General features: G+C 43.6%; 1 protein-coding gene across 1 annotated transcript in view; it reads right to left on the bottom strand.

Annotated features, from left to right (window-relative positions):
- The window catches only part of Myo3b (myosin IIIB), a 314,924-nt gene that overhangs the window by 131,071 nt on the left and 161,479 nt on the right, over positions 1-22,374 (bottom strand). The window contains exons 22-24 of the mRNA XM_005065170.4: positions 12,379-12,458; positions 6,291-6,368; positions 3,646-3,851 (exon numbers count right to left, since the gene is read on the bottom strand). Of these exons, the coding sequence (XP_005065227.1) occupies positions 3,646-3,851; positions 6,291-6,368; positions 12,379-12,458 (364 nt within the window). The remainder of the gene's footprint in view (positions 1-3,645; positions 3,852-6,290; positions 6,369-12,378; positions 12,459-22,374) is intronic.

The following is a 22,374-nucleotide window of genomic DNA, read 5'->3' as shown; positions in this document are numbered from 1 at the left end:
TGATCTGAGACGTAAAGGATGAAAGAGGTGACTGAAGAAGCAGGAAGACGCCCCTTCACCAAGCAGCGGGGCTGAAGCTTCCCCAATGGGGTCTTGATGGCCACGTTAGCAGAGGAAGCAACATGCTTCCAACAGAATTTGAGATAAACACCGTGCTGGCATCTCAGAGGGTAAAACAGGAAAAAGTCCATTCAGGGTGTTTGTGGTAAAAGAGCAGATAGGATTTCAAAAAGATTTATACAATGAAACAGAATTCAGGATCCCAAAGAAACCCTAATGGTTTCTAGGTCCAGTGACACTCAACGAAGATGCCAAAACAACTCAAGGGCCATTCACTAGCAGGCAATGGTGTAGAGACAGATGATGGCCACACCCAAAAGAATGAAGTGAGACCCCTACCTAACACATAACACAGAAAATATTGCAAGGTGGATTGTAGGTATTAAATAGGAGAGCTCAAATTATATAATTATTAGGAAAAAGAAACAGGAGTCTCTGTAGCGTTGGGTTACGTGGTTGCTTAATTAGGGCACCACGAGTACAAAAGACAGAAAGAACACAGTGCTTCATCCAGACAAAAAACACTATGCTTCGAAGGAACCTATCAAGAATTGAAAAGATGCCGAGGTATGGGTGGCACATGCCTTTAATTCCAGCACTTGGACAGAGGCAGGTGAATTTCTGTGAGTTCAAGGCCAACATTGTCTACATAGCAAGTTCCAGGCCAGCCAGGGCTACATAGTGAGACCCTGTCTCAAAAAGAAAGAGAAGAAGCAGGAGGCAAAAGAATGGGAGAAGAAATTAGAAGGAGGAGGAGAAATGTAAAAGACTACACAGAGAATAAAAGAAAATAACTGCTAATCACATATCCATACGTCTAAGGGACTAGTGTCCAGAATACACGCAAGTCAATAGTAGGACACGAGAAGAAAGACTTGAGTCAACATTTCTTCCAAAAGATATACAAATGAGCAAGAAACACGCGAAGTGATGTCTTGCACCACCAGTCACTGAAGAACTGCAAGCAGAACTATAAGGGGAAACTACTTCCCACTCACCAGAATGGCGGAAATGGAAAGATCAGCAACAGCAAGCGTTGATGAGGACAAAGAAGACCGGTTTCCTCATAAAATTGCTGATGGGAATGTGTCAGTTGATGCAGCCAATTCTCTTAAAAGCTATTAGCATTGTTACTTGATTTCATGTATGGGCGTCTTGCTTACATGTATGTTTGTGCATCACAGGCATGCCTGTGCTCACAGATCAGAGGAGGATGCCAAGTCCTGAGACTGGAGTTACAGATGATTATGATCCACTACTTAGGCACTGGGAATTTAACCCCAGTCCTATGGGAAACAGAAAACAAGATCTTCCTTGTATATTAAATCAACAGCCATTGGGGACTGAGTCCTGGTGGTTAAAGGCCTCCAACTCAGAGAATGTGACTGGAAGCCAAATATGTCCAAAAGGAGACTAGAGCTCAGATCTCTTTGCTATATTGCAGTTTTCTAGAGTAAACAAACCATCAGCCTTGACCCTTTCCTTTAGACATGTGCCAGCATACATTCAACACATGCAGGCTGATGTGTCCACCCAGGGTAGACCTTCTTAGGAAACCTGCTTTGGAGCCCACTAACCAGGAACAACAAAGCCACACCGTAGTGTTCTGTGATGCCTTCAGCAGCCTGGCTTCCAGAAAGCCTCAGTTACCTGCGCAGCACTGACACAAGCCCCCTTGGTATCTATCTGAGAACGGATGAAAATGTCCAACCCACTCGGCTCCATTGATGAGCCGGTGTGGAAGGCTCACCTTTCTTCAAAGGCCCTTGATGGGAGAAGACAAGGCTCTTCCAAGGTACTTTGCCAGAAAATTCAAAAAGGACCCAGCGAGGGAGCGCTTAGGCTTTGTTGAGTGTACAGATTTGAGTGATGTGGGGATTGCGGATGAAGGTCCCTGTTCCAGGACACAACATAATCAGGAGAAACAGGACCTTTCAGGTTTCAGAAAACAGGAAGAATGAGAGAGCAAACTTAGGGATGCATTTACCTCCTATTTACCTCTGTTTGAGAAGCCTCACGCCTCTGTTCCTCCTTGCCTTTGATTGTTTTGTCTGCCTATTTCCTGCTAAGAGTTGACAAAACAGCACTCCTGAGAGGGAAGATAAGAAGCTCCTATTTGCTGAATAACATCAAGGGGGAAACTGCTAGCTCATCCATTCTGTTGTTCAGTTGTTCAAAAGGTTCAAAATACCAATTAGCTTGCTGGCTCGGAAGTCTTTGATACCCTCAGATTCACTGACATTTTGAAACTCTCATTCATATCTGCCTAATGGTTTTCAGATCATGAACAAAGGAATACCAGTCTGTTTAGCATTTGACCTGTTTTCTTAAATGTTTTTACGTATTCAACGTTTTGTGGTTAAAAATAGTTACATTCATGAGCTAAAATTATCTTTGCTCCCCCCTACCTTGTACACTCCAAATTGAAGGTTGAGAAAAAGGCTTAAAGATATATTTTTAATTTTTTTCATTCTTACTTCAAATACAAAAGATCTTGTATTTGAACTAACTTTTTCCTCGTACTTTTCCACAGAACTTATCAGAGTTTGGAAGATTTGATGAAGTAACCTACCATCTATATATTCAAAGTCATTTTAATATATATATATATATATATATGTATATATTCTGATATATATACAATACAGATGAGGCAGATTTTATAAGATTTTCTTCCTACACTCTGGCCATCCTCTGGCAGGTGTGCTTCTTTCTCGAAGATGGTTTTTGCTGTTGCAGTGTTGCTCATTATTTCTTAAGTCCTGCCTGCGACTATGTGGCACCAAGGTGCACTTGAACCCATTGTGGACAGAAGAGCAAGCTAGCCTCCTTAGATAAGGCAGCTTCCGGCTTTGGAAACCGCCCCCACCTTGCAATTTATGTTTCGTGATAAACATGGACCAAAGGCATCCAGTTAGGGAGTTTAAAAAGTGGAAGGTGAAGCTGGCCTGCGGGTGTTCAAATCCCAGCTCTTCCATTCCTAATCTTGGATCTTGTGATCCCACTTACAATAAATGGGACCTTGGGAAAGTCACATTACTTGTGTGTCCTAGGTCCCTCGCTTTGGAAGCAGAGAAAAGACTAAGTGTAGCTCACTGGATGGTTCTATAGATAAATGGACCGTACATTGAAGGACAGTGCCTAAGATGTCCTGGATTCTTACGACACCTTAGGCACTGAGGGAGTTCTGATTACTAGTGTCATAGTGAGATGCAACTGACCCTGACTGTGGAGAGGGCACTGGGCACATTCAAGTTCGCCAGAGCAGCAGCCCTACTCTGAAGGGCTCTTCTCTTACTACAGTGGAATGTCCAGAGAGCTTGGGACCTAAGAATCTGTAATATAAAATATGTATGAACATTTTTTTAAAAATGTGATCAGAAGTCAGCTTGACCTATTCTTGACTTTTCTGCACAACAAAAAGACAACATTTAAACAAGAAAATGTCAGCTGGTATTAGTAACAATTAATGCTTAGAGGGAAGTTCTGGGAGGTGTTTTGGGAGAAGGATCTGTCTCCCAGGGGACAGAGGCAGTCAGGGTGAAGCTAATAACACAGAGTTTATACCCAAGGACACGTTCTGACCTTTTTACAAAGTCTTCAAAGAGGATTCGGTGGGAGTAGCCCTGCCTGCGGATGCTGACTGTCTCCAGGATCCCCGTGGAGCGAAGCTGGGCTAGAACTCTGTCCTGGGAAAACTGCAGGGCCTTGCGGTCATCATTAGGTTTAATGCAACGCACGAAGTGGGGTTGTCCGACCACCATTTTGGAGAGTAGATCCATCAGTGAGTACTAACGGGGAGAAAACAGAGATGAGAGGAGGGATGAAGTACCCTCACACACGCCCGCCCACTGTGGCCTTCCGGACAGTGAGAGACTCGTGAAGCACTGGAGATAATTAACAAAGAACTAACAACTGGAGATTGCCACGTAAGCTGTCCCCACAGCTACCTGAAGATTGAATCACTCTTTAAACATTGATGCCAAAGCAGTATCTCTATGACAGAAACCCCTTGAAGGGTATGTTCTAGGTTAGTCTGGAATGCCCTCTACTATCCAAAATGACGACACACTATACTCTAAAACACCCAGAGTGGGGAAATCCTACATGTTTTCTTCACCTGAGAACCACCAGAAAATCACAGCAAATCAATCATACTGACCTTGGTTATGAAGATGAGGTAGGAGAAGCGGGGAGAAAAGAAGGGGGAAGAAAGAGGAAGAAGAGAGCAGGAGGAAGAGGGAAAGGTTATGATGAAGGTGAACTGTTCTATACCTTGCAGAGAAGAAGAAAAAGCAGGAACAACCAGAGGGGTGCTCGCAGGATAGGGGTGCATCCCTTAGGGTTGTCCATTGTTGGGGTTCTCAGAGGCAATTAATTACAAAACAAAGTCACTCCACTTACTGGTCAGAAGTGGTCTTACCCAGATCAAGGTATGTTGTTTTTCTGCTTTGGCATTTGGGGACCAGTATTTTGGAGATACAAAACTGGTTGGTGTGGTGTCATATTTCTGAAATCCATAAGCTAGAGACTTGTCCTCTGATAGGGACACTGAGAATCTTGAGGATGACATCATAGTCAAAAGAGCTTCCACATCTCATGGGGAAACACACACACAATACACATACACATAATACACTCACATATGCAATACAAACATATACAATACATACACATACTACAATACAATAGATATACAATACACACACATATACACACACATACACAATATACACACAACACATGCAATATACACACTCATACACAATACACACGCATACAACACACACACACCAAGGGTTACTAGGAAGACAAGAACATGGCTGATAAAAAAGGACAGGTACAGAGATAAGGAAGAAAGGGCAATCACAATATCCAAGCAGAGAAGTTTAAGCTGCTTGCTGGAGGAGCTGTTGTGGGAACTGCAGCATTCGTGGAGTCCTGGACTCCAAGGCCTGAGGTCCCCCGCAGCTCACATTGGGAATCCAGTTCTGCTTTGCCTCGGAAACACCACCAGCTTTGTTGGACCCTGATAACTTCCCATCAAGAAACCTTCCTCCACCTACAGCGCTGATTCCCAAGTCCTGGTCTTCAGCGTGCCTTTCCTCCAGCTCATGACCCAGCTCCCCTAGCCTAGCCCATCCCACAGAACACTTTTCTGTGCCAACTCCGTCCTATCATCTCACCCTTCTGTCCATGAGATCAGCTCCTACTTTCTCATGACAGCAGGGTCTCTGCCATGAAGCTACCTGGACCATTTCTCCCAGTGTACAGGTCTCTAAGGGGTCTCCACTGTTGTTTCATAATGATTTGTATAAACTGGCGGGAGGATCCAGGTGTCTTATCTAAGTGGGTATTTAACAGGACACTCCTACAGGTATTGTGTTCTTACACAGAGGGAGCATAAATGGGAACAATAGAGCTAAGGGTCTTTCAATAGGTCAGTCGGATCCATAAAAGTGAAGTCAATGCTTCCTCAGTGTCCAAACTTGATACAACACCTTCTAGATCTTATTAACTGCTGTTTGGCGGGGAAGTGTTTCTTGCAGCTTCAAGGTCAAGAAGCTGCTCAGAGACCCGCAACACAGTCTACAAAACTGGCTGTGTGCATGGCATTCTCTCTCTGAAGACTCTGCCTTCCTCATAACTCTTTCTCCCTATTTTGTGAAAGAGCACCTCACTGTGGGGGTCTGGTTGGCCTGGAACTTGTTCATGTAGACCAGGCTGCCCACGCCTCCCTTAACTGGCATTTGCGCTTTGGTTTTATGGATTCTGACATGTCTGGACTGCACATGGTATGGTGGTTTAAATAGGAATGCCCCCATAGGTCCATATATATCTGAATGCTTGGTCACTAGGGAGTGGCCCTACTTGACAGGGATTAGGAGATGCAGCCTTGTTGGAGGAAGTGTGTCACTGGGGATAGGATTTGGGTTTCAGATGTTCAAGGAAGGAGGGTCTTTCTCTCCTTCCTGCTGTCTGCCAATCCAGATATAGAACTCCCAGCTACCTATCCAATACTATGACTGCCTGCCACCATTCTTCCCCCCTTGATGATAATGGACTGAACCTCTGAAACTGTAGGCAGCCCAATTAAATGCCTTCCTTTATAAGAGTTGTCATAGCCATGGTGCCTCTTCACAGCAATAGAATATTGAGTAAGACACATGGGAAGGCTGGGCTAGCCCTTTCCAGAAACAGGCAGAGCAGAGAAAAAGCAGCCTTCATACCCGGAAGTAAGAAGCCATGGTTTGTCTCTTCATGTTGGTAGTTTCTTCTGGATGACGAATCATCTCCAGGGTGTCTACCTGGGGGCAAGAGGAAAGGGAAATGGTTTGAGGATATAAACGGTTCATTTAGTTTTCAAAGCCTGAAGGGCTGTTTCGCCAATAACCTCGGGGAGTGAAGCATTTAGGACACAACTGTGTACACTGTAAGGAGAATTCTGAAATTTTTAAAAAGAGGAGGAGACAGAGAGAAGTGTAACCTTTAAGGAAATTGGGCCAAAGCCTGTGAGGCTCTGCAGTTGTAAAGACAGGGACCTTGTCTAGTTATGTTTTGGTGACTGTGCTAAAACATTAGAAAGAAGTAACTTTTGGGTGGAAGGGTTTATTTTGACTTCCGGTTTGAGGGGATAGAGTCCATTGGAGTGGGGGAGGCATGGTGGTAGGGGATCACTTGAAGGTGGAAGTATGAGGGGGCCTGTTCTTATCTCCAGGATCAGGAAGCAGGCCGCAACCAGGCTACTCTTTCACATTCAAGGCCTATTCCCTAGCAACCCATTCCCTCCTACTAGAGCCCCTTCCTGAAGGTTCCACAACCTCCCAAAATGTCCCCAGCTGGGGACCAAATCAGTGGGGAAGTTTCCAGTGGTATAACCTGTCGCCAATCATCTCTGCAACTACCTGGGCTAACTGGAAGGAACTGTAGGATGGAAATAGTTATCGTAGGAGCTTGCAAGCAGCCTATGTTTCCTTATCATAGCTCAGGAACTAAACCTGCTTTGGCTGGGGCAGTGCCTGACTGGCATTTCAGTCTAATGGAGCCTCCGACTTGATTGAAATAGGTGACAAGGGTGTGAAACAAGCACTCTGGAACGGGAAGACACTGTCATCAGTATGCAGGTTTCGCCAGTGGACTGCCGTCCAGGTCCATCCTCCCAATGGGGTGAGGACATCTGTAGTCTTATTCACAGAACTTGAATAAATGGGTGTTAAAGGGGGCAGGGAATAATGGGGTCTAACTGGAGGGATTTATTCTAGAGGAATGGAAAGAACCACATCAGCTGAATTAAATAAAGTGTGGCTCTAAGTCATCAACAACTTGAGATAGTGGGCACAGTGATGTATTTTAAACCAAACACTCAGGATCCTGATGCAGGAGGATGGTGAGTTTGAGGCCAGCCTGTGCTACCTAGGGAGACACAGTCTTAAGACAATGAAAGGTCTAAATGAGCCCCTTGTACAGCTGGCAGGGTGTGAGCTGGGTGCAGAAGCACCAGCTATGCAACTTTCCCTTTCATGGGCTGCACTTCCGGTGTGAGCGGCTCACACCCGGGCTGCTCAGTGACGTTCCTGCCTGCCCTGTGGAAAAGAGGAAAGCAAAATTGTGTTTTGAAGGAAGGCTGCTCTCATACATGTGAGAGAAAAAGGGAAAAGAACTCCATCGGCATCCCCACCCCGACCCCACCTGCAGAGAGAGAGAGAGAGAGAGAGAGAGAGAGAGAGAGAGAGAGAGAGAGAGAGAGAGAGAGAGAGCATGTTCTCTTCACTGTCAGCAGAAGGGTGGCACGGCAGATGTCCCATCATTCTCAGTGAAGGAGAGAGCTTGGACCTGGTAAGAGTTGGGGCAAACTAATCAGGTCTGAAGCGAAGACGCTTGCACGGGCCAGCCTTCAGCTCAATGGTAAATTTGGGGAATTTTCCTCAACCCTTTCTCTTTATTTTTCCCTCTCACCTTACTTCATCTATACAACTTCTGGGAACTCCTCTACCATTTCTATTTACTTAAAAATTATCATTAAAGAGACACCTCTCAGGGGGCCAAGAGATGGCTCAGAGGTTAAGAGCACTGGCTGTTCTTCCAGAGGTCCTGAGTTCAATTCCCAGCACCCATGTGGCAGCTCACAACTGTCTGTAATTCAGGTTATAGTGGGTATAACAATTTCATGCAGATACAGATGCAGGCCAAACACTAGCATAAACAAATGAAAACATTTTTTAAAAGAACTTGGAAAAAAGAAAAAACGAGGAAACACCTCTTACACCTCTTGCTTTCCTCCCACTTTTCCCCTAATATCATCCCCCCCACACACTTTTACTCAGCTTAGCTGATGAGCTCCCCCTAGTGCTGGGGGCAGCCATGCAACTCCTGGATTCTATATTAGCAGGTGCAGATAGCTTGGCTGGTCCCTCTCTCCCAGAACACTTGCTTTCCCCCGGGGCATTTGGGAAATTGAACTGTTTAGTGACCTCAATGACTGAGATCCAATGTCTATCAACTTGTTTGAGACGGAGATATCACTGTGTTGACCAGATTGTTCCTGTAAGCAGGTCTAGGAATTATGATCCCTGCAGAAAGTACTAGGACTGAAAGTGACCTCTCCTAAGAGCCCTTGGAGTTACCAGAATAACGACTCATCTCCCACTTCAAGTAACTGGGACACACAGTTTCATTTGCATATGTGTGTTTCCTGACTTGTGTCTTTTCTACTGCTATAGGAAAGGCACAGTCTGGCTATCTACCTTCCTATCTATCCTTTATTTACCTATTATCTATCTATCCATCATCTATTATCTATCTACTTATCATCATTTATCTATTGAGCCATCATCTATCTACCTAATTATTATCTACCTATTACCTACCTATCATCATTTACCTATTACCTATATCATCTATGTATTATCTATCATCTATCTATCACCTATGTACCTATCACCTGTGACTCTATTATCTATCATCCATCTATATCTCTATCACCTGTCTATCTATCTACTATTTGTGACTCTATCATCTACCTAGATATCTATCTGCCTAATTAAAATGTCTTTTCTCTTGGCATGCCTGACTTTTTGGACCTAGCACTAAGCTTTATGCCTGGGTGTTCGGGTAATAGCTCGGAACTTATGGGCTTAATCAATTCCATCTTCCCTCCTTAGTTTCCTGACTAGTGAGATCTACATGTCAGCTGGTGTGACACTGTTTAAAGGAATAATACTCACTGTCTTGAAGCTAACTAAAATAAGTCACCTATAGTAAAATGGGAAAATACAGAATAAAGCACCAATTCATACTCAAAAGCTCTAAGGTTGCTCTGGGCAGGATGGGGTCCCAAGTGAATAGATGGTGTCACTCTGCCCACACCATCACAGAATTCTCTAAATGACTCTCAGATGCAAGAAGTTAGTATTCCATTCTACACATGAAAAGTTAAGTTCACAGAGTTTTAGGTAAGTGTCCCCAGTGTATACAGTGTCTAGGTATGAAACCCGTTCTGTCTTCTAAGCCTTACTTCTTGTCACTATACACTGCCATCTACGTGGTTTGATATAACTTACAAAACAGAAGTCTGAAAGTATGGCATTATCACAAAGATTTGCCTCATCCGTCAAATGAATTTACTCTACCATAAAGATATGGACTCTAAACAACCCCATAAACCAAAGGAGAAGCTGAAGGATTTCCTCCTGGACTGGGTAAGTGCCCACTATCTGCATCCTAAAACATCAGAAATGCCTCTAACCATCTTCCTGACAAGGCTCTTTGTCAAGAATTTTTACTGCTATCTAGTGACAGACATGCCCAGCTCTTAAGAAGAAAGAGATTACAGCACTGCCCCTCAGAAGGCTCTGTGGCCCGTCCTGCCAGCAGCCCGGTGAAGGCTGGTGCAGCCCAGGTGCAGGATGTAGCCCCACCCCACCCCACCCCATGTCTGTGCAAACAGCAGAAGCAGGAAGGCCTCTCCCCTTTTGTTTTTTTTTTTTTTTTCACTGAAACAGTCCCTAAAGCCTAGGTAGGTCACTCTTTGACCTCCTTACTCCCCCGAAGGCATGCAGGTATCTTGCCTTGGATCACAAGGAAAGACAGGCCACCAAGGACTTGAACTAACAAGGCTTGGTGAGCTTTGTCCTCTGAAATTCTGCCTGGCTGATTAGACAGTTTCCTTGTGCCTTTGGGGCTTCAGTTCCCATGTCCCAAGTCTGTCTTTGGAATAGGGCTCTAACTTTATGATGGGTGATGAACATACGGTAATCTTTTTATCCTGCAAAGTCCAGCCTTATTGAGACCCACTTCCATCGTGTCCTCTTAGATAAGGCAGTGTCCAAATGCTAGCTTTTTTTCTTTTGCTTTGTTTTTTGAGGTAGCCTCGCTAGCATACCGTGGTCTAGAGTGTAGACTAGCTCTGTATCTGTGGCTCCAGTACTGGGATTATAGGTTTGCACTCCCATGCTCTCTCTCTGTCTCTCTGTCTCTGTCTCTGTCTCTGTCTCTGTCTCTGTCTCTGTGTGTGTGTGTGTGTGTGTGTGTGTGTGTGTGTGTGTGTAACTAGGTCTTCAAACAAAAACATACACATTGAGGGTTAGGTATTTATTGGTTGGCTCTGACCAGAGTCTTGCTGGAACCTAACCTTGTATAACCCTCTAGGGACAATGGTTCAGCATTGCTGTTTGCAGTGACATTACTGATCATCATTTTTACAAATAATGAAAATCAACATTTAATACAAACAACATTCCCAAAGTCTTGCTGGAACCTAACCCTGCATTACTCTCTAGGGGCAATGGTTCAGTGCTGCTGTTTGCAGTGACCTTACTGATCATAATTTTTACAGATTACAGGAATCAACTACATTTAATACAAACAACATCCTCATGTCAGATCATGAAGTTCTCAAGAGTATTTAAACTCTTACACACATCTCTTGCATGGGCCCATATAACCCATGGTAAATAGTCCTAATATCTCGCCACAAAGAAGCAAGATGAAAATTAGGGAATTTAAGTGGATCATAATAGCAATGCAGACATAAAAATTACTGTTAGATAAAATCTTCATAGCCTTATGTGTACAAGTAAATTTTTTATTCTCAAGAAAGTATAAATATGTACATTTGTATCAATTCTGAAGTAATATTTAATAGCATTATATGTGACCAAATTAGTTATTTCTTAAGTAAATTAATATGCTATATAAATAAAAAGTAAGAAAATTCAGAGATGTGAACTCCTTATTACACCAACACCTTCAAGGTTAGGGGGTTAGGACATAGTTTTTTCTTATTCTGGGGGGATATATCCAAAGACATGCCTGAAACTGTGGGCTTCATCAAAACCTATAGATACTATGCCTTTTCCTATGCATACAGTTGTATGACAAAGTTTAACTTATAAAATAGGCACAGTAAAAGGTAAACTACCACAGCTAATAATAAAATTGACAATGCTAAAATGACACTGTACTAAAGGTGCCCCTTCACTTTCCCTGTGGGGAAGCTTCTCTTTCGGCATATCAGATTCACCAGTATCATTATTCTTTGTTTGAGAGCCAACACTGGGTTAAAAAAGAAAAGATGTACTGTGCTCTCACAGGTGGCCAACAACGGGAACTAAAGGACTAGAGGGTGGGTAGTGTATTCAACAAGGATTCTCCATACCAAAGATTGACTCATATCTCATCAGAGCCAAGAGAGATGCCTAAGAGTTCATAGTGTCATTAGTTGACACCACAATGGAAACTTATAAATGTGTGGGATTTCCACTTCATACTTTTCAAACATGACTGACCACTGGTGGCTAAAGCCACAGAAAACCAAAGCACAGACAAGTGGGAAAACTGTCTACACAGCAGACATGAATCACACAGTCTGAACATCAGCTGGAGAGGCAGAAAAGCTAGACATTGTTTTATGGTTGGGTATTTATGAACCCTCCTAACATGGGATAATAAATATCACTCACTTTTAGAGGGCAGGAGTGGGTTTGGTTCCTTTGCTCCTCCATGATTCTATCTAATCTCACTTACCTTCTGCAGGGTGTCAATGGTCTCTCAGAAAATTGTTTCATCTCTTCCTAGGAAGGCTCCACTCCTATGTCCTTTACTCCATGCTAGGTATTTTTCTGACTATCAAGATTGTAATAATCCTACAATTCAAATTTTCTAAATTTTCAAAAGTCCCCTTGTTTCCTGAACACTGCCCGTCTCTTGAGCAGACTGTGTACTAGGACAGATGGAGAGAAGTGGGGTTGCTCACTCCAGCATTAGCTCCAAGACAACATCCTCTCCTGACCCCATCAGTGGTACAGATCTGCTGCTCACCTTGGCTCTCCCAGCACTGAAATGTGGAGGCAAAGATCTTGAAGATGCTGTGATCCTAGCTCTTGTTTGGGCCAAATTACCTGAGCAAAAGACAAAACAAAACAAACAAAAAAACCCACTTAAATTGAAGAAAAAGTTAAAGAGTTGAGTTATGAATAATTTTTTATGTCCTTGTAATTTTCTGAGTTTTAAGAATTTAAAAAAATGAAGAAAACTTTTGAGCTGGCAAGATGACTCTGTGAGTAAAGGTGTTTGCTCTCTGACAACCTGACTTCAATCCATGGATCCCACATTGGTGGAAGGAGAGAACTGACTACAAGTTGTCCTCTACCCTCAGAAAGCATGCCATGGCATTCCTGGGCCTTCAGTCACATACATCACGCACACACACACACACACACACACACACACACACACACACCATAAAGTTAAAACAATTTAAGTGGTTGAATATTGAAGACTTAAATATAAGACTGGAGACTAAAAAGTTTCCATAGGAAAAGTTTCATAGCTTTTGGTCTTAACAACAAATGTGATCTAATGACACAAGTTGAGCATCCCTAAATGTGAAAACCCGATCTCCAAATGTTCCAAGAGACAAAAAATTTGAGCACTTACAGGGTGCCCTAAGTGGAACCACACCAGTCCACCTTGAAGTTTGTCCTATGCACACAACTATACTATTACTATTACTTTGACTTCCAGAGGGCCTTGAACATGTAAGTGTTGGCTCTTCAGCCCTGGTGCTGAATTACATCCCCATACATACATAAAAAAACAAACAAACAAACAAACTACAGTTGGGCATTGTGGCACACACCTTTAATCCCAGCACTCAGGAGGCAGAGGCAGGCCGATCTCTGTGAGTTCAAGTCTAGCCTGCTCTACAGAGTGAGTTCCAGGACAGCCAGGGCTATGCAGAGAAACCCGGTCTCAAAAAAAAATTTATTGTGTATAATGTATAAAATAGGAATTGGTGGTGCATTTCCCAGATAATTATATGCATTTTTGTGCATGTAGGTATAGTACATATACAGCCTGTATCACATATTTATACGTGTCTATGCATTATACCATACATGCGTATGGTATAAATTGCCTGCAGTTACATGTACACTTATATGTGGAACCCAAATCTTGTATTTCGACTAGGGTCCCATCACCAAGACAGCCCATTACACAGATGCAAAAGCTCTCAAATCCAAATCTAAAATTTTGAAAATCCCCAATCTGAAAGGCTTCCCAGGCACTCAGACAGGCAACCGTCAGGCTCACTGTTGTTTGCTGTGAACAATTCCTGTAGGTCTTAAAAAGCAAAGTGTAGAAGGTGAGCAGCCTTTAGTGAAAAGCAGGTGACAACACATGCTCATTCCTGTGACTTACCTTTGAGGGCTGAGGGGACTCGAGGGCACTCTCCTCCCTCCCCTATTTACCCTCCACCAACCCCAGTGTGTGAAAACATTTGTCTGTATTTTCACTTACAGAGTCATTTGATTGCGTAACAGAATGGAAACTTGTGTGCAAATGCAAGGCGCTCAGGGTTTCAGTTTTAGCAAGTCTAGCACAGAGACGCCCAAATGTTTTCTCTGCTGATATCTTCAGAGACTAAACTGTGATTAATAGCCTCCAAAGAACTCTTTGAAGCCGGATTGGTGACATCAAAGTCGTAATCCGGGGGTGGCAGGAGCTTTATAATGAGTGGGAAGCATTCTAACACATTTCAAAGGATTTATAGCACGAATAAACAATAGATCCCAGCCATGCGCCCTGCCACACACACCTTCCAGAAACATAACCTATAAGAACTTTCCGTTTTCATTTATATGTAAATACAGTGTTCACACTCCTTTCAAGTGTTAAGCATCCTTGGTGCTTCACCCAGGACGGCTTCCCAACAGCTAAGCATATCTTCCTGTGCTTTTGGGAGACTGTGATTACCATGTGTGTCCTGAATAAGAAGAGGCAGTAATGCAATTGAGGTCCTAGGCAGGGAACTGAACCAGGGCTCCCACCTCATTTTCCTGCTTCCCCCTTAAAGGGCGGTCTGAAAACAGACTTGGCGCTTTAAAAGGTGGTCATATCCTGCCTTCAGGATTTTTCGCCTTTAGCTACCTCTTGAGAACTGCTCCCTAATGCACGGTAGTTGCTTTCAGTAATTCCACAGACTTCGATGCCCTCTGCTGCCCCTGTGGGCTGTCTGAGCTTGTTGCAGGGCACTGGCAATCCACATCCCGCTCGTACTGACGGATTGGAAAGGCGCACCTTCTGGTCTCCCTTACAAAAGCTGTGCTGGTCCTGACTCTGGTGCCAGCTTCGTTTGAGGAGTCTCCTGCTTGAGTGAGTGGTGAATGCGCACAGTTGGGACTGACTTCTGGAGTGAGTGGTGAATGCGCACAGTTGGGACTGACTTCTGGAAGGCTCTAGCAGTTTTTTCACTGGGAGTATCAGCAAAGATTGATGAGAGAGTCCTATAAACCCGCACTTCAAGCCCTCCCCTTGCTGGCTCCGCCCACCTGGCTGCTGTTGGCTGGTTCTTACCCAATCCTAGTGGAGGGCCTCACTTGTAAAGACCTAGCAGATTCAAACTTGATTTCTCAACTAGTTGTCTCTGGCTTCTTTCTGCCTAAGCTTTAGTATTCCTTACTGGCTAGAACCCCATGGTTGGGCTGATAACGTGTGGGGAGCCGGCTCCGGGCAGACCTGAGCCCCTGAGCCGCTCTGATGGTTGCAGTGACTCAAACCTACTCCTTTTGAAGTTTCTAACACACGGTGGCTAATAAGATAGAAGCTAAAGTCAGTGATTGTTTAAGAACATACTGTAGTTCTTAAAAAACTCATTATTATCTTTCTATAACCATCTAATCTCCAACAAGAGCTAGTTGTAGATTGGATGTGTGACAGTTTAAAATTGCCACAAAATTTGGACAGCAGGAGCCCCTCGGAGTACAGAATGTGTGATGTTAGATTTTGTTTCTGATTGGGCTTTTTGGTTTTGTTTTTGTTTTCTCTTTCTTTCTTTCTTTCTTTCTTTCTTTCTTTCTTTCTTTCTTTCTTTCTTTCTTTCTTTCTTTCTCCCCTGGCATTTATCTATGACCTTAGGTGTTGACATTAATAAATAGGCAGAATAGGTGGACAAATCCCTTGCCCGTTTAGACATTGCTAAGTCTCCTGTGAAAGGAGAACAGATGATTTATTCAGAGAGAAGGGGTCATCGCTTGAGGAGTAAAGGAATCAAGAAGAAATAAGAAACTGCCTGTCCCACACCTGTCCAACTGAAAGAAATGCAGAGAACAGTGTTCCTGAGACAAGATGGGAGCTAGAGGCAGGAGAATCATCTGGGATCTCCTAGGCTGCTATCTTGCAGTCTGTAGCATGGCAGAAACAAGAGAGCCTACCTCACAAAGGCAGAGGTACTGGTTCATAAAAGCTGTTCTTTGACTTTTACACATACACCACAGTGAGCACACACAAGCACACACCACACACACCAACAGCAACAAATGGATGGATTGGAAAAGAAGAAATACCCAGATAGCAAGCTTGCCCTTTTCTGACTACACAACTTCATCTTTATGACGATGTGAGAAATTCAGATCCCAAAAAAACAGCTTTCCTGGTTTTCTACTGCTTTAAGCTATTTTCTTTAGATTTATTTTACTTTTATGTATATGAATATTTTGCTTGCATGAATGTGTGTACACCATATGCATGCTCAGTGGTGTCCTTATGGGTCAGAAGACGACATTGGATCCCCTACAGCTGGAGTTGCGGATGGTGTGAACCATCATTTGGGTGCTGGGAACCAAACCCAGTTCCTCAACAAGGGCTCTTAACCACTGAGGATCTCTTCAGCACTGAATTAGTGGCCTCAAATTTCAAAGAGTTTTTTTTTTATAATTAACAACCCTAGACCCTGTGCTTGAAGGAAGCCAAACCAAGTTTTCACTGATGATCCAGACAGAAACAGAAGACCTGTCATTTAATCATGTTCAAATTACTCTCACTTCTATAAACTTAGGATGTGATTAATTAATGATTTAGGATGGAGGGAAAAAAGGAGGCAGAGGATGCTTGGAATCACCCTTCTGTACACTGTGAATCTGCATTACTCTCATTGGTTAATAAAGAAGCTGGTTGGCCTATAGCAAGGCAGGATGAAGTTAGGCAGGACAATCAAACTGAGGATGCTGGGATAAAGAAGGGCGGAGAGAGGGAGTTGCTGGTAGATGCAGAGAGAGCAAGGTGAAAAATGATATACTGAGAAAAGTTGCCAGGCCATATGCCTAAGCATAGATTAGAAACAGAGATTAATTTGGGTGTAAGAGCTATCAAGCTAAGCTATCTACCAAGCATTTATAAGTAATATCAAGCCTCTGAGCGACTATTTGGGAACTGGCAGGAAGGAGAGAAACTCCAACCCACATGAGGAGGAAGCAGCAGCAGCAGAAGAAGCTATAGGGAACAAAAGTAAGCAGAGGCTACCTGCCCAACAAGCCTTGTAATTTAACGCTAACCCCAGGGACTAAAGCCAGTCAGCACACTCATGTCTGAGTCCTTTCAGTTCAAGGCAGATATGCTACTTATGTTAATATTAATATTACCATCTAGGAATACAGAAATGATTCCATTGCTTTTAACTATCACAAGCACTTTGAAAACAACCACTAAGTATTTATTTCTGTTCCTCTTCATTAATCTGAAAATATGTTTTCAGTGCCTGATGTAAGACTTATAAACTGGGGCTGAAGAGATGCTGAGGTAAGAGCATTGGTTGTTCTTCCAGAGGACCAGGGTTCAATTCCCAGCACCCACGTGGCAGCTCCTAGACACCAGTATATCTACTACCATCTCTTGGCAGACTTCTGTATCATAGATTCTTTATCCAGTCTTCCCACTGTCTGGAGAAGATAAACAATCGACTACAAACCACTTTGCAGTCAGTGCAAAATTGTGAATAGTAATAGATATGAATGAACATACTTCTAGTTTAAATATTTCTTGACATCTTATCACCAAAGCCAAAAAGATGTTTCTTAATGATTCCACACTGAGGGCTGTAGAGATGGTTGGGAGCATTGGTTTCTCTTGAACTGTGTTCAATTCCTGGCACCCACAAGGCAGCTCACAACTATCTGTAACTCAGGTTCCAATGGTTCCAACTTCCCTACGAAGACATGCAGGCCAAAGACCAATGCACATAAACAAACAAACAAACAAATAAATAAATAAATAAATGATGGCACACTGAAAACTACTCAGGCAACTAATTAACATGGAATACTTGACTTTTCTTTGCTTCTAAGCTCCTGGGGCAAGCACTAAAGTTCGTTTTGTTTTCACTCTATACCCAGAGCTTAGCTCTATATGCCTACCTCATAGCAAACAATAAATACATGTGAGTGTACATGTAAATGGGTTGTGTGGCACTGCATTTTATTTAGATGACACTCAAAGTCCTCAGAGCCTACAGCGCATCTCACTTCCCTCCATGTGTCTTGAGCTCCCTGCCATGTCCTTTTCATAGTTCAGATTCTTTGCTTGTGCTCTGTAACACCTGCATTGCAGAGGGGCAGTGGTTAAAAATGTGAGATCCAGAGGCAGATGGATCTCTGTGAGTTCAAGGCCAGCCTGGTCTACAAAGTGAGTTCCAGGATGGCAGGGGTGTTAGGCAGAGAAACCCTGTCTCGGGGTGTGGGGGGCGGTGAGAACCAAGGTCAAACTGCCTGCGGTGTGTCTCAGACCTGCCACTTGCTAAGAAGACTTGGGTCACTTCCGTGCTTTCCTACCTGGATTTTATCATCCAGAGAGCTGGACTGATGCTTGCTGAGCCTGTCCAGTTCATAGTTAACAGAGTTGAAGTTGCAACGGAGGTGCAGGTGTGGGCAGCACGGGGAGGTTGATGGAAGCCGTGTGAGACCTTGGAGGTTCTGGTTCAAGCTCTAGTTGATGTTAAATGCTGTGCCTCTCTCTCCATCACACATTTTGAGATTTATGAAAATGCTATCAATTAAGGGTTCCAGTTAGGTAGAATTTTATGGAATACCCATTTTTTCTTATTGCCCAGAGCCTCATTAGTGTTGAGATGGACAATTAATTAGGAAATAAGATGCAAATAAATGGATGATTTAAGGTTTCAGAGCTTACTTTATTCTTTCCCTGTGTAGCTTCTGAAGGTACAATTTTCATGAGCTAGAAATTATAACCTATCAACAACACAGACAGGATTTCTAGTACTGTGTAGTATTTATTGCTTACTTTAAAATTTCTGAAGAATAAGGAAATAACTGTGGAGACTGGATTATTTTTCTCCACATAACTACTAATATTTATTGAGTATTTGCAATGTGGTATACACTACATGAAGCATCTAAAATTACTTAGTACAGCAACACCACAAACCATCTCATCAGGGCACAAAGGAAGGAAACTGAGGCAAAGGGTACTGAAGCTTCTTGCTCAAGGTCAGAGCACTGAGCAGCAACTGCCAGGCAGCTCCTCGCCTGTCTGAATTCAACTGTGGTTGCTTAAGGCATTTTGATGTTATAGGCAAACCACTGAATGACTAATGAAATTTTTTTTTTTTGGTTTTTCGAGACAGGGTTTCTCTGTGGCTTTGGAGGCTGTCCTGGAACTCGCTCTGTAGACCAGGCTGGCCTCGAACTCACAAAGATCCTCCTGCCTCTGCCTCCCGAGTGCTGGGATTAAAGGCATGCGCCACCAACGCCCGGCATGACTAATGAAATTAATGGAACCGACTGTACCCTATGCCTTCTAGATCAGTGGTTCCCAATTTGTGGGTTGCAACCTCCACAGGGGTCGCTTATCTGATATCCTGTGTGGCAGTTTGAAAGAAAATGGCCCCCAAAAGAAGTGGCACTATTAAGAGGTGTGGTCTTATTGGAGTAGGTATGGGCTTGTTTAGGAAGTGTGTCACTGTGGAGGTGGGCTGGGAGGTCTCATACATACTCAAGCCACACCCATTGAGACAGACCACTTCCTGTTACCTGCAAGATGTAGGACTCTCAGCTGCTTCTCCAGAACCATGTCTGCCTGAATGCCATCACATCCCATTGTGATGATAATGGACTGAACCTCTGAAACTGTAAGTGAGCCACCCCAATTAAACGTTTTCCATTATAAAAGTAGCCATGGTCATGGTGTCTATTCACAGCAATAGAAACTCTAAGATATTTACATTGTGGTTTATAACAGCAGCAATGTTATAAAGTAACAATGAAATAATTCCATGGTTGGGGGTCACCACAACATGAGGGACTGTATTAAAGGGTCACAGCATTAGAAAGCACTGTCCTAGAGGATCTCAACTGGGGGTTGGGGGGTCCTTACAGACGAAATCAGATCAGTCAAATATATCCCGATGATTACCAGAAACCAGCTGTGATGGTTAAGCCTAACCTCATCAACTGGAAGACAGCTCATCTGGTTTCCTTATCATGTGAACTAACCCTGTGAACTGAGAATGGAGCTCACTCTACTAACACTGGATCCTAATAAAGTCTCAGCGGTCCCTCCCTCCCAACCTCCTACCCGCAAGTTCAGTTAAGCAACATTTAATTTCATTTACTGGTGCCTCACATGTGTAAGCCAGTAAAGTTCATAATTGTTACTCTGCACAGCTGGGGTTTACAGCTTCGCTTTGCACACACTGGCACCAAAGCAAACTGATTAACTTTATATGTATCCGACATATGGGCCAGACTGTTAGAAGATGGTCTTGGGTTCTGAAGTGAAAGAATAGTTTCTATTAACATGACCTGAATTCCTGAGGGATGGGCTGGGGTGTGAAGTTTTGATCCACATCTAAGTAAAGAGATTAAAATTATGAAGGCTTTGTTTCTAGTTTATTTTCTTTAAGGAGTCCTGAGGGTTAGCTTTTATGAAGGCGAGAGGAGAGTGACCTGAATGCTATACTATAAACAGATTTTATAGAAGAATAAATTAATAAACTGTAAGGGCTGTGGGACCTTTGCTCCAGTGTGAGCTATTGAAATACGAAATAAGTAGCAAATTTTAGATTCTTCTATTGAGAATTATCTATTTAGTTCTATACCTCACTTTTTAATTGGATTATTTGGTGTTTTGGTGACTAGCTTCTTAAGTTCTTTGTATATTTTGGAAATTAGCTCTCTGCCAGATGTGGGGTTAGTGAATATCTTCTCAGTTTCAGGAGGTCCCATGTATTAATTGTCAATCTCAGTGTCTGTGCTACTGGTGTTATGTTAAGGAAGCTGTCTCCTGTACCAATTTATTTGAGGGTACCACCTACTTTCTCTTCTAAGAGGTTCAGTGTGGCTGGATTTATGTTGAGGTCTTTGATCCATTTGGACTTAAGTTTTGTGCATGGCGATATATATGGATCTATCTGCAGTCTTCTACATGCCAGCATCCAGTTTTGCCAGCACCTTTTGTTGAAGATGCTTTCTTTTTTCCATTGTATAATTTTAGCTTCTTTGTCAAAAGTCAGTTGTTCATAGGTGTGTGGGTCCATAAGACACTTGAGAAAGTGCTCAACATCCTTAGCCATCAGGGAAATGCAAATCAAAACAACACCGAGATATCATCTTTTTGGTTTTGTTTTTTTTTTTTTTGGTTTTTTGAGACAGGGTTTCTCTGTGGCTTTGGAGGCTGTCCCTGAACTCACTCTGTAGACCAGGCTGGCCTCGAACTCACAGAGATCCGCCTGCCTCTGCCTCCCGAGTGCTGGGATTAAAGGCGTGCGCCACCAACGCCCGGCTGGAGATATCATCTTAACTCCTGTCAGAATGGCTAAAATAAAAAACACCAATGACAGTTTATGCTGGAGAGGATGTGGAGAGAGTTCCAGGACAGCCAAAGCTACAGAAAAACCATGTTTTGAGAAACAAAAACAAAAAAGAGCAAAACAAAACAAAAAAACCAAAGTTGCTAAACTTGCCAGGATCATTAAATAAATAAAAGGAAATGGCCCTAAACTGAACTACCACTTAAACACAAAGGGTGCTTCCTTCACAGATTTCAGAGTGATGCAGGAAACAGTCACATGGCAGTAGGATGGTAGCTAAGCTGACTCACAGCAGACACCAACTTTCCCAGATAGCCCCTGAGCAGTGATCTGGGGTATGTGCTCAGGTCCATCGAGTCACAGGGATCCCTAGGCCATGGGTCCAGGACACTGTGCTCCATTATGCTTGTGCTTTCCTGCACCCATCTGGCCTGGGCCTCCAAGGAAAGACCCCATGATGTTTTCCTCCCTGGGAGGCGCCAAAATCACTTTCAGATGCAAATGCGGGCAACTGTAGTCACATCTGCCCTCCCCGTGAGTGCTAGAGGGCCTCACACTTGTCTCTAGACTGGGAATATAGAGTTCTGAGTGGAGTTCCTTCTGAAGCTCACAGCTCTGGTAGGCAGGCAGCACGGTAAATCACAGACCATCCTCATTTCTGATGCTTCAAGCACTCTCGGGACTACCAGGAAATGTCATTCACAGAGCCCCAGCGTGCCAGCTCCTCTCTGGCAGCTGGGAGGAGGCACTGTCCTTCTCTTGTCTCCAGCAGCTCACATTCCAGAGGGGTCAAACACTTCACCCAACCCGGACTCCCCCCCCGGAAATGCTGCCACTGAGTTCTGAAGAGTAAACCTGGAGGCAGGAGAGGAAGGAAGGTGTATTGGGGAGCACGGGAGTGGGGAGTAGAAGTCAGCCTAGAGAGCTGTGATCTGATAGAGCCTGTGCACGAAAGGACAGAGTCTGTGTGTAACAGTATGAATGAATGGTGCCTCCCCCCAGCCAGCCCTTCCCCACACCTCTCATCCTGGAGGGTTCTGCCCAGGGACCTCCAGCAATTCAGACCAGCACTATGAGGCTGCCTGGCCGAGCCCTCTGCCAATCGTTTTCCATCTTGCGTCCTCCTCACACATCCCTCTGTGTTGAAGTCCTATAGTGGCATCTTGTTTACTTAGTCATCTACTCCACTCCCTCTCCCTAGAGGCCTACAGTCT

The sequence above is a fragment of the Mesocricetus auratus genome, unplaced genomic scaffold (genome assembly GCF_017639785.1).
Source record: "Mesocricetus auratus isolate SY011 unplaced genomic scaffold, BCM_Maur_2.0 Super-Scaffold_100004, whole genome shotgun sequence".
NCBI classification, from domain to species: Eukaryota; Metazoa; Chordata; class Mammalia; order Rodentia; family Cricetidae; genus Mesocricetus; species Mesocricetus auratus.
This window is presented reverse-complemented; position numbering and strand designations above follow the sequence as displayed.